Source organism: Arachis ipaensis, chromosome B7 (genome assembly GCF_059453495.1).
Source record: "Arachis ipaensis isolate K30076 ecotype BB chromosome B7, ASM5945349v1, whole genome shotgun sequence".
NCBI lineage: Eukaryota > Viridiplantae > Streptophyta > Magnoliopsida > Fabales > Fabaceae > Arachis > Arachis ipaensis.
In genome coordinates this window covers 123,285,886-123,298,884 of record NC_142442.1, presented here as the reverse complement: position 1 = coordinate 123,298,884, position 12,999 = coordinate 123,285,886, and the positions used below count along the sequence as shown (strand labels likewise).

The 12,999-nt window shown below is 31.6% G+C and overlaps 1 protein-coding gene and 1 pseudogene across 2 annotated transcripts; both read right to left on the bottom strand.

Annotated features, from left to right (window-relative positions):
* Positions 1-3,837: 3,837 nt before the first annotated feature.
* LOC148553974 (uncharacterized) lies at positions 3,838-5,849 on the bottom strand. Its single transcript, XM_088494037.1, has 2 exons — positions 5,389-5,849; positions 3,838-4,750 (listed from the first exon to the last, which is right to left on the bottom strand). The coding sequence occupies exons 1-2, from the start codon at positions 5,712-5,714 to the stop codon at positions 4,123-4,125; spliced, it is 954 nt and encodes a 317-aa protein (XP_088350163.1). The 5' UTR covers positions 5,715-5,849; the 3' UTR covers positions 3,838-4,122.
* An 807-nt stretch (positions 5,850-6,656) lies between these two features.
* On the bottom strand, positions 6,657-7,761 carry LOC107608228 (protein RADIALIS-like 1 pseudogene; annotated as a pseudogene). Its single transcript, XR_001612770.3, has 2 exons — positions 7,397-7,761; positions 6,657-6,879 (listed from the first exon to the last, which is right to left on the bottom strand). The product of XR_001612770.3 is annotated as a protein RADIALIS-like 1 pseudogene (transcript).
* Positions 7,762-12,999: the final 5,238 nt, after the last annotated feature.

Sequence of the window (12,999 nt, the reverse complement as noted above, 5' to 3'; positions counted from 1 at the left end):
AGAACTTAATTGTATAGGATGTCATAGGTTAGGTGGGAAGTCTAAGTTTATCAAAGATTCAAATTTTAAGCTCACTTGACCAAATATGCATCCTACCTTGACCCTAACCCCATTACAACCAATGAAAAGACCTCATGATACTTGTATGCATGCATGAAATAAATGTTGATTGTTAGAAGAAAAACAAATCTTGGAAAGCATGAAATAGAGGAGAATCGAGTGAATCAACCCTAAACACTTGAGCGAATAGAGTGCAAACACATCCGGTGAGGGTTTGATGCTCAATTACATGTTTTCACCTATGATCATCATTCTTCATGCAAGTTTGTGAAAATATTTAATAGCTCAATTCAATTGTGGATTAGACTTGCTAGTCCTTAGCCCTTGTGCATATATGCTTCTTGGGAATTGATTTATTTCGACCAAGCAATTGTATTCATTTAGATAGTTGCATTTAGGTAGATTGCACTTAGTTAGTTTCCATTAAATAAATGCCATGCCCTTTACTTCATTCTTGGTTTAAGCATGAGGACATGCTTGGTTTAAGTGTGGGGATGTTGACAAACCCTATTTTGACGATTTATCTTGTATTGATTTTTGGGGATTTTATCACCTTTTACCCATATTTATTCAAGAAATAGCATGGTTTTGTATATTCTCCTTTAATTGTGCTTGAATGTGAAAACATGCTTTTTAGGACTCAAAATAGCTAAATTTAATTCACCTTGATTCTATTAGATGCCTTGATATGTTTGTTAAGTGATTTAAGGTTTAGGAGGCAAAGATTGGATCAAGGGAATGAAGAAAGAAAGCATGAAAAGTTGGAGAACTCATGAAGAAATGGAAGAACCGGAAAGCTGTCAAGCCGACCTCTTCGCACTTAATCGGCCATAACTTGAGCTACAGAGGTCCAAATGATGCGGTTCCAGTTAGGTTGGAAAGCTAACATCCGGGGCTTCGAAACAATATAAGATTTGCTATGGTTGAACCGCTCATGATGACGCGTACGCGCATAGTACGCGCACGCGCCGTTGCTGCCACCTGGTTCACTTAAAGCAAAACGTGGCCAGCGAATTCTGAAGCCTTGTGGGCCCAATCCAACTCATTTCTGATGCTATTTAAGTCAAGGATTGAAGGGGGAATGGATATACTTACATACTTTTACATACTTTTCATACTTTAGATGTTAGTTACCAATTAGTTTAGTTTAGCTTTGTAGTTAGTTTCTAGAGAGAGAAGCTCTCACTTCTCTCTAGAATTAGGATTAGGTTTAGTTCAATAATCTTAGATCTAGGTTTTAATCTTTGCTTTCTTCTACTTCTACCTTTCAATTCTTTGTTGTTACATTGCAATTTCCTTTATGTTGTTCTTATGTTTTGTTGTAGACCTACTATTGTTCATTCCATTTTCTTTCAATTCAATAAGAGGTAATTCATGTAGATCTTGTTTCCTTTAATTGTTGTTAATTCTTTACATTTGATTGTAGTTAGAATTAATTCTTGTGATTGATTTACTATGTTTTCCTTTTGTGCCTTCCAAGTGTTTGATGAAATGCTTGGTTGGATTTTAGAGTAGAGTTTTATGTTCTTGGCTTGGAAAGGTAACTTAGGAACTCTTGAGTTATTAATGTCCAAGTAATTGATGATTGGGATCCATTAACTCTAGTTCTCACTAATTGAATTAGTAGAGAGTTAGGACTTATGGAGTAGGATTGATATAGCTCATTTGACTTTCCTTTACTACTAGTTAGAGGATGATTTAATGAGATTAATCCTTGCCAATTTTCATATTGTGGTTAGTGATTAGGATAGAGATCCTTGACCACCAACCCTTGCCAAGACCTTTTTAGTTGTTAGTTTCTTTTCATTGTCATTTACATTTCATGTCTCTTATCCCAAAACCCCAAAATACAATCCATAACCAATAACAAGACACTTCATTGTAATTCCTAGGGAGAACGACCCGAGGTTTAAATACTTCGGTTTATAGAATTTAGGGGTTTGTTACTTGTGACAAACAAATTTTTGTATAAAAGGATTATTGTTGGTTTAGAAGCTATACTTTACAACGAGATTTCAATTGTGAATTCTAAACCGTCGAAAATCCAATCGTCACTTCTTCTCTCAAACTTTTAGTCTTGGGTGATGAAGTCTTCTCCAATCCTACACTGTACACAAATCTATGGTTGGTGGCTTGCAATATGCCACTATTACTCGACCAGAAATCTCCTTTTCAGTAATAAAGGTAGCACAGTTTCTTCACAATCCCCTCAACTCTCATTAGAAAGCTGTAATATGGATCCTCAGGTACCTGGCAGGGACAACACATCATGGCTTAAGGTTTAGTAAGTGCACAAACTTTAGAATTTATAGTTTCTGTAACTCGGATTGGGCTAGTGACATTGATGACAGAAATTCAACCAATGGATATGGAATCTATCTTGGCCCAAATCTGGTGTCTTGGGCAAGTCGTAAGCAGGCTGCAGCATCCAGGAGTAGCACTGAAGCAGAGTTTCGAGATATCTCTGATGCTAAGATTTTATAGTTGGTCGCTATATTAATCCTTAACAACCGATTTATTGACTACTATCTTAGCGGACAACTATTTATCAACATATTTTTAAGTCGGTTGTTAATTCGGTCGCTAAATTATAAAATAGCAACTAATTTAGCGACCGAATGCTTTAAAACTAGTATTTTATAGTTTGTCACTAAATAAATCACTATCTTAACACTTAGCAACCGATTTAACGACTAACTTCTTAGTGACCGATTTAACGACCAACCACCATTAAGCTTGTTTTTATATTGGTCGAAAATTCTGTCGCTAAATTAAATATAACGACCAATTTAGCCATCAATATATCCTAAAAGCTTGTTTTTTGTTTTAGTTGCTAATTCGGTTGCTAATTGAAATTTAGCGACTGATTTTTTTTTAAATCCTAGAAAAATTTGATTGACCGTCACTAATAGTAATCGATTGATTTTGTTGGTCGCTAAAATCGGTCACTATTTTAAAATTTTCTTGTAGTGTCTCGCATCAGTTTTAAATATATATTATTTATTCACTGAATTGCAAATCTCATTCTCTTTCCTTTTTATATTTTTTAGATACAGATATTAATTCGATCGAGTGCTAATCTTTTAATTCCTAAATATATATAAGCTATTTGGTGACTCCTTAACTTTCAAGAACCATGAAATATGTATTGTAATTTTTGAATCTCTTAACTCTACTTATGTTCCATATATCACACACAAAATCCACTATATTTATTTAATAATAAAATTAGTATATATATATTGAATCTCTTAACTCTACTTATGTTCCATATATCACATACAAAATCCACTATATTGATTTAATAATAAAATTAGTATATATATATATAAAATAAAGTTAGCTTGAACTACATATTTTGAAAAGAATTATTAGGCTTGCTAGGAAATCCATTTTTTTTGTGTAGGTCACTATTTAAATTGGGTTGTGACAAATATTTATTCAATATTAAATTTTAAATACTAAATTCTAAATCATCAATCATAAATTTTAAATTTTAGTAGTATAAAAATAAATTATTATACCAAAATATTAACTAATATTAATAAAAAATATTAGTTCCTAAAATTTCTCTTATTTTGATGACTTTACTTGACGACCAGCTTCGTGTTAATATATGATACATGAACCGTGATTATCAGCGAAATTTGTTGATGAAAAATTTAGTTTTATAGTTGTTGCTTCATTTCACCCTTTGACGCAATATATGATCCATGAATCAGACAAGCAAAGAATCAAATTAAAAGAAGCAAAAAGGAAGTACCATATAATGTATTATTTATTTCATCATTAGATGAGACAACAGTGTATTATTAGTACATATATATATGGCACCTTCGTGTAATGTATGTGGACTCTGCATCAACAATCAATATAATGATACATATTGATCATCAAAGGAAGAAGATAAACAAAAGACAGGGAATGTCCCATACTGAATAATAATAACATATATAAGAGATCACATATATACCACCCCCTCAAAACATGGTTTAATTTCCAAACACAATATAACTGTCTACATATGTTATAGCTCAACGTTTTTTCTTTAATTTGTTGTCTCTAATCTTCTAGGTAACCGACTAAATCGTCTAATCGTGCTGCTTCAGGGTTCTCCTCTATCTCATGTTCAGCTGGTGGTGCCACGAATGACAGATCATCTTCTGCTACAACAGGTGTAACAGTTGGTGGTGCCTTAGTGGGAGCCACCACTGGAGATGAAGAAGGAGAAGAAGAAGAAGAAGAAGAAGGTGTCGGTGCTTCTCTTGGTGTAGGTGCATATGCTGGTGAACGTGTTGGTGCAGATATTGGTGCCTGTCTTGGTGAATATGATGGTGGATATGATGGTGATAGACGCCTAGGTAAACTGAATGGGGAAGGTGCCTGTGATGGAGAATATTTGTCGTCGTCTTCTGTTATATCTGAATCTGATGGTTCAGATTCCGGAGCAAATGGTGAAAGTGATGGTGATGGTGATGGTGATGGTGATGGTGATGGTGAGGGTGAGGATGAGGTTGAGGCTGGTGCAGGAGCAGCAGCAGAAGGAGAAGGAGAAGGAGAAGAAGAAGGTGTAGAATCATCACCATCTTCATCACCGCTCGTCTCATCTGCTGCAGGTTCTTCAGCTGCATCTTCAACTGATGAAGGTGATGGTGATGGTGCTTTGGAAGGATTTCCGGCTTTCCCGCCACTACTCCCATTCAATATAATAACCACCAATCAGCTTTTTTTTTTTTTAATTTTAATAATTATAAAAATAATTTATTAATAAAAAATTAACTAATATTAAACAATTAAAAATTAATTTCTCGTATATAATCTCAAAAATAGGTTAAACAAAACTTAAAATTTCACATAATTTTTGTTATTTATAAATAAATCATATTATGTATGTAAAAAAAATACTATTTCCACTAAAATATTTTTGTGTAAGGATGATATTATAAATCATTAAATATTCAATTAAAATATACTAAATCACTAAATAATTTATAATATTATTTTTATATAAAAATATTTTTATATGAATAATTATTATAAAATAAAATTAATCATCAAATTATTTATTTGAATAATAAAAAATATATATTAAAAATATATAAAATAATATATATTTATATATCAATATATTATAACAAATTTGATAATTATTTTTTATTATAAAAATATTTTTTTTATAAATTTAAATGATTATTCAAAAAAAATATTTAAAAGAATTTAATATATTTCATTAAGTTAATATAAATTCATAATAGTAAAGAGCCATTTAATTTCTCAAATTATTCTAATTAAAAAAAAATTAAAATGAAAGGATATTGAAAATCTTACATGGCTGATTGAGAAACCCAGTCAGACATGGATGGTGGTACAGGTACTCCGCCGAAACCATGAGAAGCCATGAGATCTTTCGCAGCTGAAGCTCCATCAGCGCCACTGGAAGCGGCGACATTGGCGGCTGCACTGGCAGCATCGGAGACACTGGTGCCGGAAGCTTCCAAAGCCTTCTTAGCCTGGTCAAGAGTGTCTTGTGATAAACCACCACCGCCGCCTAAGAAACTCGTCCATGACGATGAATCAAAACTCTGACCCAAAGCTGTACGGAATGGCGTTGCCAGAACCAATGAAAATAACAAAACATACGCTAAATTTTCCATTTTCTCCGATTATAATTCCTTCTTCCCTTGCCGGAACCAAAGCAAGGATTTCCAAGAACCACGCCCCGAGAGGATTTTGCAGACAAACAAGGTGCGCCTTTATTCCATTGAATCTTAGCTCTTTTTATATATACCCTTTTTCCGCCATCACGCGCTTAGCTTTCTGCTTCACACAATTAAATGTACGTTAAGCTAATCATCATCCGATTCTTACGTTCATATTTTTTCTTCAATGGTCAATGTGTCTGGTTGTATTGCCATTTTTCTCATGCAAACCCTTCCTTTTCGCTTTCAATACTACTTGTATCTACTCTTTAATTAGTTCCTGGTTGGTAATGACTTCTTTGATTTCTCCGCTCTTAATTTGATATGCCATAAATAACATACCTTTTTAAATTCTTTTTTTTACTTATTCTATAATTTTTTTTTTTGGTTTTTTTACTTATTCTATAATATTTATCCATATGTGGTGTATAATTTTAAGAAAAAAAAAAAATTCAAGAACCGACATAATTTATTATGTTTGGCTAATATTTTTAGTTATTAGTTTAATTTGTTTTAGTTTAATAATTTAATAATATATTTTTAACTTATTATTTCAAACATTGTTGATTAACTATTAATAAAAAATAATAAATTTTATTAATTTTTTAGTATTTTTTTAATTTTAAATACAAAAATATTAAAAAATTATTAAAATTTATTATTTTTAGCCATCACTTAATTAGATATTAATTCAATTTTTTTAATTTAATTTTTTTAATCTAATAATCCAATGACATATTTTATTCTATATTTTTAAACTTTAATAGCTAACTAATAACCAAAATTAATCACCTTTAACATTCTTTTTAAATAATAACTACATTTTATCTTATAACTAATGATAAGTATGAAATAGAAGTAAAAAAATGACGCCTTGTTTAACAAAATTTTAATGCATGTTATAGTATAATAATATAATTTATTCATGTACTTGTTACAAATTACAAGGAGGGTGAATCATCAATATAGCAGGAAACAAACATAAATACACATTATATTACATGAATACAAATTGGAAAATAATAAGCGGTTATCTTGTATACACTGCTGATACTTTTGTTTTCTAGTGAGGCAGAACGTATAGTAAACTGTAGTCCACAGCTCTTAATTTTATATTCACCTGCCAAAGGAAACAGGATTATGAAAATAATTAATAAAGAGCGGAAAAAGAAAATCATTCAACCTTGCAAGAAAATTTAATAATATGTGAAAAATAAATAATAACCTAGAAACATATCACGTGCATGTGATCTAAAATGTGATGGATTAGATTTCATGTGGGTTCCCTTTTTAAGCGTTGGATTTAATTTCATGTGGATATCTTTGGAAATTGAGAAGTATATCATTTCTAAATTGATTTTATAAATAAACAAATATATCATTAATGATTCCTTCGATGGATCGCGTGTTCTTAATAAGGTTAGAACAATTTATCTAGTATTTGTCCCAAAATAGCATGGATATATGATAGGATGACATAGAATTTGTCTTTACAACTATAAAATAAAATTATTCATATAAAATACACGTTAAAATATAAAATAATATATATAAATGTATAAGAATATACAGTAACTCGCTAATTTAATAGTTGATTTTTATTGGCAGATAGATTTTTGTTGTTTTTATAATGTTACCTTCTAATTTGATGAATGGTGATAGTAAAGGTTATTGGCCATAGATATGCCTTCCATTGATGCCACCACTACCTCTGTACCTGGGAAGTGGAATTTGATCACGCTCTATTCGAATCACATCTTCTTTAAGCACCTCATAGTGCCTCTTCACCTCCTCAACGGATTTGCCACCCACGGCGTTCGCCACCTTCTGCCACCGGTTTGGGTCCTCCGGCCCATGCACCGCAAGAGCATCCTCAAAGCGCCTATTCTCTTCTCTTGTCCAACCCATTATTGATATATATTGAAGAAAAGAGACGTACAATAATGCCACAATAACCTAGAGATCGATGTTAATAGTAGCTTCTAGCTTATCACACACTCTTTCTTATGGCCTTTGGATTAGGCTTTCAAGGTCCTTAAATAAGCTAAGGGGCGTGTCAAGTGGGTATTATATATTAATGTATATATTAGTACTTGTTAATATATAATGCAAGTTGGCAAATAATAGTACGACTTTTGTGTAATTGAACATACAAGATATGATTCCCTAACGAACCTTTTAGAATGTGGCTCCAAGTTGTGAGGGGTCAATTAAGTAGTACCCTTTTCTTTATATGTAGTACTATATATGCTCTCTCTAGTCATGTCTATATGTGTAGAATTTCTTCAAGTTTTTGTCATGATGGTGGGGATTAGATGCCCATGCCAATATATATAGATATTATTCGCTAACAATATACCATGTACCAAAAAAGTAAGCTAAGATATTCTGCCTCTCTTTTAGCGAGACACAGAATAATTATCCCATCACTTATTTAGCAACTTGAAGTAATATACTTTGTCCATCATCATTAGCATATAAATATATATGAAATAGTCAAGAATATGTATATTGTGGAGCGCGGGTTCATATCCTCACTGGTGAATTGCAATGCTTCACAGCTATATAACGAAATAAGTTAGTCGCTGCTTATTATACATATTAATTCGAGTTGAAATTAGTGTTCGTGATTCTCATTCAACTAACTGGGTTACTTAGACTTTCTTCTCACTTTTTGATTGTTTAATTATATATTCAGAGATTTGAACCGAAAGCCAAATATATTGTGCCTCCTAAGCCGGACGTAACCGGCAACTCCAATGTATAACAATACTTTTTACAACTATGGTACGTGTGTATATCAAAATCAGCTACTAAAATTCTTCATTAGTATAAAATATAAATTAGAATATAAATATATATTAAAAATAAATTAAATTATATATATATATATATATATATATATATAAATATATTAGTAACTGATTTTAATGATTGATTTTAGTATACAAATAATATTTTTATACTCTTTAATAATAAAAAAGAATTTAGCCTTTAAATAAAACTACTAAAATTTAGCCTACCAGCACCTTTTTCCTCTTATTTTTAGTCAAAGAAATATTAGGGACCAATTCTTTTTATTAATATTAGTTAATATTTTGAGTTCATATTTTATTTTTATATTATTAAAATTTAAAATTTATAATTTAGTATAATATTTAAAAAATTGACTAAATATTAATTAAATATAATAAATTTTGTTAGTCATGTAGCATTATTTTTTAATTATTTTGCTAAATTTTTGAAATAATTTTTTTTATCAATTTTTCATACTAGATTAAATAAAGGTAATTATGTAATTTTTTTAAAAATAAAAAGGTAAATTATCCTCTTTTATATATTATCCTATAATATATTTAAAATTTATCTTTACATGAAGCTATATATTTTATTTGAATTTAGAGTATTGTATTTGAATTAAATTCTAGATAATTTATTATATTCTTTATAGGGTTAAGTATGATTTTGGTCCCAGCGTAAAGGCCGAAAATTGATTTCGTCCCCGGCCTTTTTTTTGCTACAAAATGGTCCCCAAGATTTCAGTTTGTTTTAAAATCGTCCTTTGGATAAAAATACCCCTCCCTCCACTCTTCTTTCCCTTCTTCCCCAAAATCATGCAGAAGCACCAGCAGAAGCACAAGCAGAAACAGAACCAGAAGCAACAATAACAATTAATCAAACAGAAGCAGCAACAGGACAACAACAACGACAATGATCACCAATGAATCAACAATGGAATCAAGTAGAAACAGAAGAAGCAGGAGTAGAAACAGAAACAGAAACAGAATAACAACAACAATAACAATGAAACAATATAATCAATCAGAAGCAGAATCAACCAGAAACAACAATAATAAAAAATCAACAATATAATAGAAGAAGAAGAATCCGGCGAGCTACCCGAACGACGACGAGCAACGGCCATCGAACACCTCCGTCGAGCCCAGAGGAGCAACGGCGAGATTCAACCACCGAACAACGACGAGCAACGACAGCCCTGACATTTGAAGGCGAACTGCGACTGATTCTAGTGCTGTTGAACGGCGGCGGCAATGAAGAGCAGCGGTGGCGGCGGTGCCGGCGGCGACAGCGAGAACCCTTCCCCCTCTTCTTCCCGAACCCCTCCCCTCTTCTCCCTTCGCGCCCCACCCTCCCCCCATTCTCTATATCCCTTTCTTTCTTTTTATTTATTTATTTATTTTATATTTATTTTATTTTATAATTTTTTTAACGCGGAGTAATTTGGTAATAAAAAAAATAAAATTGGTAAGGACGATTTTAAAACAAACTGAAACTTTGGGGAATCATTTTGTAGAAAAAAAAAGTCGAGGACGAAATCGATTTTGGACCTCTACGTTGGAGACCAAAATCATACTTAACCCTTATTTATATTCTCGTAATACTATAAAACTTGAAAAATGCATATATAATTTTATGTACATTTAATGTCTATTCAAAAAACTTGTTTTCATCCAAATTTTAATTAATGATGTGTTAAATTTGTTAAATATGTGATTATTTCATATAGATCAATATATATATAATCGATTTTTTAAATATATTTAATGAATAAATATTTACAATGGTCTTTAAGATTCATACAATTACTTAATTTGATCTTCAAGATCCCAATTTTATTATAGTGATCCCCTAGATAGAGTTCCAAACACCATAATAATTCTTATTGTCATTTTTTATGCTGAGTCAGACTGTCCCAAATGGTTAAGTGACATAGATTCATTTCATTTTACCCAATGTGGTCCCTCCCTTAATATATAATCCTAACTCCAAATGTGTTCTTCTTCAATGATTGATGTTAATGTTAAAAAACCATGATGGGAGGTAGTAGCATGAACGCGGGGAGTCTGTTCAGTCTCCTTTGAGTGGTTACTCAGTGAGGATGTAGAACCATGGGAGGGCAGTGCGAGTACCTGAATGGTGTGGTTGTAGTTACCATCCTATTTTGATGTGGTCTAGTAAAGATTCAAATCCAAAAAAAGTTTTTTTTGGTTTTCTCAATTATAGTGTGAGTGAAAAAGTTAATTCTGTGTGTTGATTTATTAGTTATCCCTTATTTTTTTAGCATCTTCTAATATTTTGTTTATTTCAAACAAGTTAGAAGAGGTAGTGTGGATTATTTGTATGGGTTGATGTTGGACATGATGAAGATGAAAAACTAGAATCTGTTAGTCAAGGTGATGAACTAAAGATGAACCTTGTTAGGGGGGTCAAAAATTGATTATCCATGTAGTTGGTGTGGTTCTGTTTGTAATGGTGGTGTTATTTGTTGTGATGTTGTGTAAAGTGTGAAAGGTATAAATTGTTGTTTAATTTATTGATGCCTTGGCATCTTTAGTGATTTTTACATCTCTTTTTAGTAATTTTATCATGTTTAAATTAAAGTTTTATCTTTTAATTAAAATTTTTATGACTAAACTATATATTTGGAGTTGTCTTAGAATTATTGTTTTCAAGATTATTCTTCAAAAAAATTAGGTGAAGAGAAGCAAATATGAAAGAACCTAAGTTGAACGCCTATGAAGAACTCAAGAAGCTGGCGTCTAACTCCAAGGTTGGAGCCCAATGCCAGCAAAGAAGGAAAGAAGACTGGAGCCTAACTCCAAGGATGAAGCCCAGTGCCAGCGACTGGTGCCCAACTTCAAGATTTGGGCACCCAAATCCAGTAAATTTTCAACATACTGGGCGCCCAATGCCCATGCTTTAGAGTCCAACCTCAAAATATTTTCCACCTCCCAAGGGACCAAAGTCAAGCGCCAAGCCTTGGTGCTCAACACGTTCGAAGAAGGATAATACTAGCTCTCGATACCCAGACTCAAAATACATTGGCGCCCAACGCCAAAACTCCAAGTTCGGCGCCCATCGCCCATGTTCAGCCTCCATAGCCTAAGCTCAACGCCCAGTGTCCAAAATCTCTTCTTGATTCAGTTTATACACTCGAAATACTTAATATTTGAATTTGAAAGTGATTAGTTATTGTTAGCTTCTTCTAGAAAGATAAGAGCGTTTTAATATAAGTTTGAATTATTGTTTTAGTTATCTTATTCTTCAATAAGATAAGATTAGATTTAGTTTGAATTTGAATTTTAGGTTAGGATTTAGAATATAAATAAGCGAGCGATGGTTCATTGAGGATAACCTGGAATCCAGCATCTTGCATTCATTATTTTAGATTATCTCGTTGTTTATCATGAGTTATTAATTCTCTTTTGTTAGGATTAGGAGCTCTGTTTGATTTTATGGATTGGTGATTTGATTGTTTATTTTATTTTGATTAATACATTGATACTTTTTCAAGAATTGAGTTTTGTTCTTATTTTTAATGATTAGAAGTATTGAAAAATATTCTAACTCTATCTTGGATTCTTTTATTATCTTGGGAAATTTAATATTAGGATTAGCTTAAAACTCATTCTCATAATTTTTCAAACTGACTAAGGATAGCTTTTGAAGGATTGTGCGATGTTAAATCAGAATTGTACTTAACCTCTTTTTCTTAATTAATTGACCAAGGAATTGGCGATTGAATAAGATAAAGAGAAATTAAATTGCCAAAGGATCAAAGGATTGTGGTTTGATTATATATGATTTATTATAAAATTATCTTGCATGAATCAAAATAAATATACATGAATGTTTCCTTTTCTAAAAATTAAACATCTCTGAAACCTTAACCTCTCCATTCATTGTTTGTTTCTCTATTCATTCATAAGAATTCTTTCACATACTTTACTTTTATTATTTCAATATCTCATCCTTCCTTCATAAAGTTTCATTGGTCTAATTAAAGATTCGATTAGGGCTTGCTTGCTCAATCCTTTAATCCTCATGGGAACGATATCTACTCATCGTGTGGTATTACTTAAAGCGATTTAGTGCACTTGCTAATTTAAGTCCGTCAAGTTTTGACACATAATCTATGTAATGAATCAACTATATGAAATATATGAATGGATGATCTTTGTTCATGGCATCCTTGACTTCCTAAAAAATTTATTCGATGATTGTTGCTTGCTGTAAGAAATGATAGTAAATAAACAAACAATAAATAACTAGAATGAGTAATGTTTATATAACTATCAGACTTCAAGAAAACCACTTCAATGACCAAACATAATTCAAAAGGAAATAATATGCTAAACCAACATGCCACCACAATCAACGGGCTACATCAAAACCAGCCTAATTTTTTTCAAAAAACCAAAACCCTAAACATATGAGC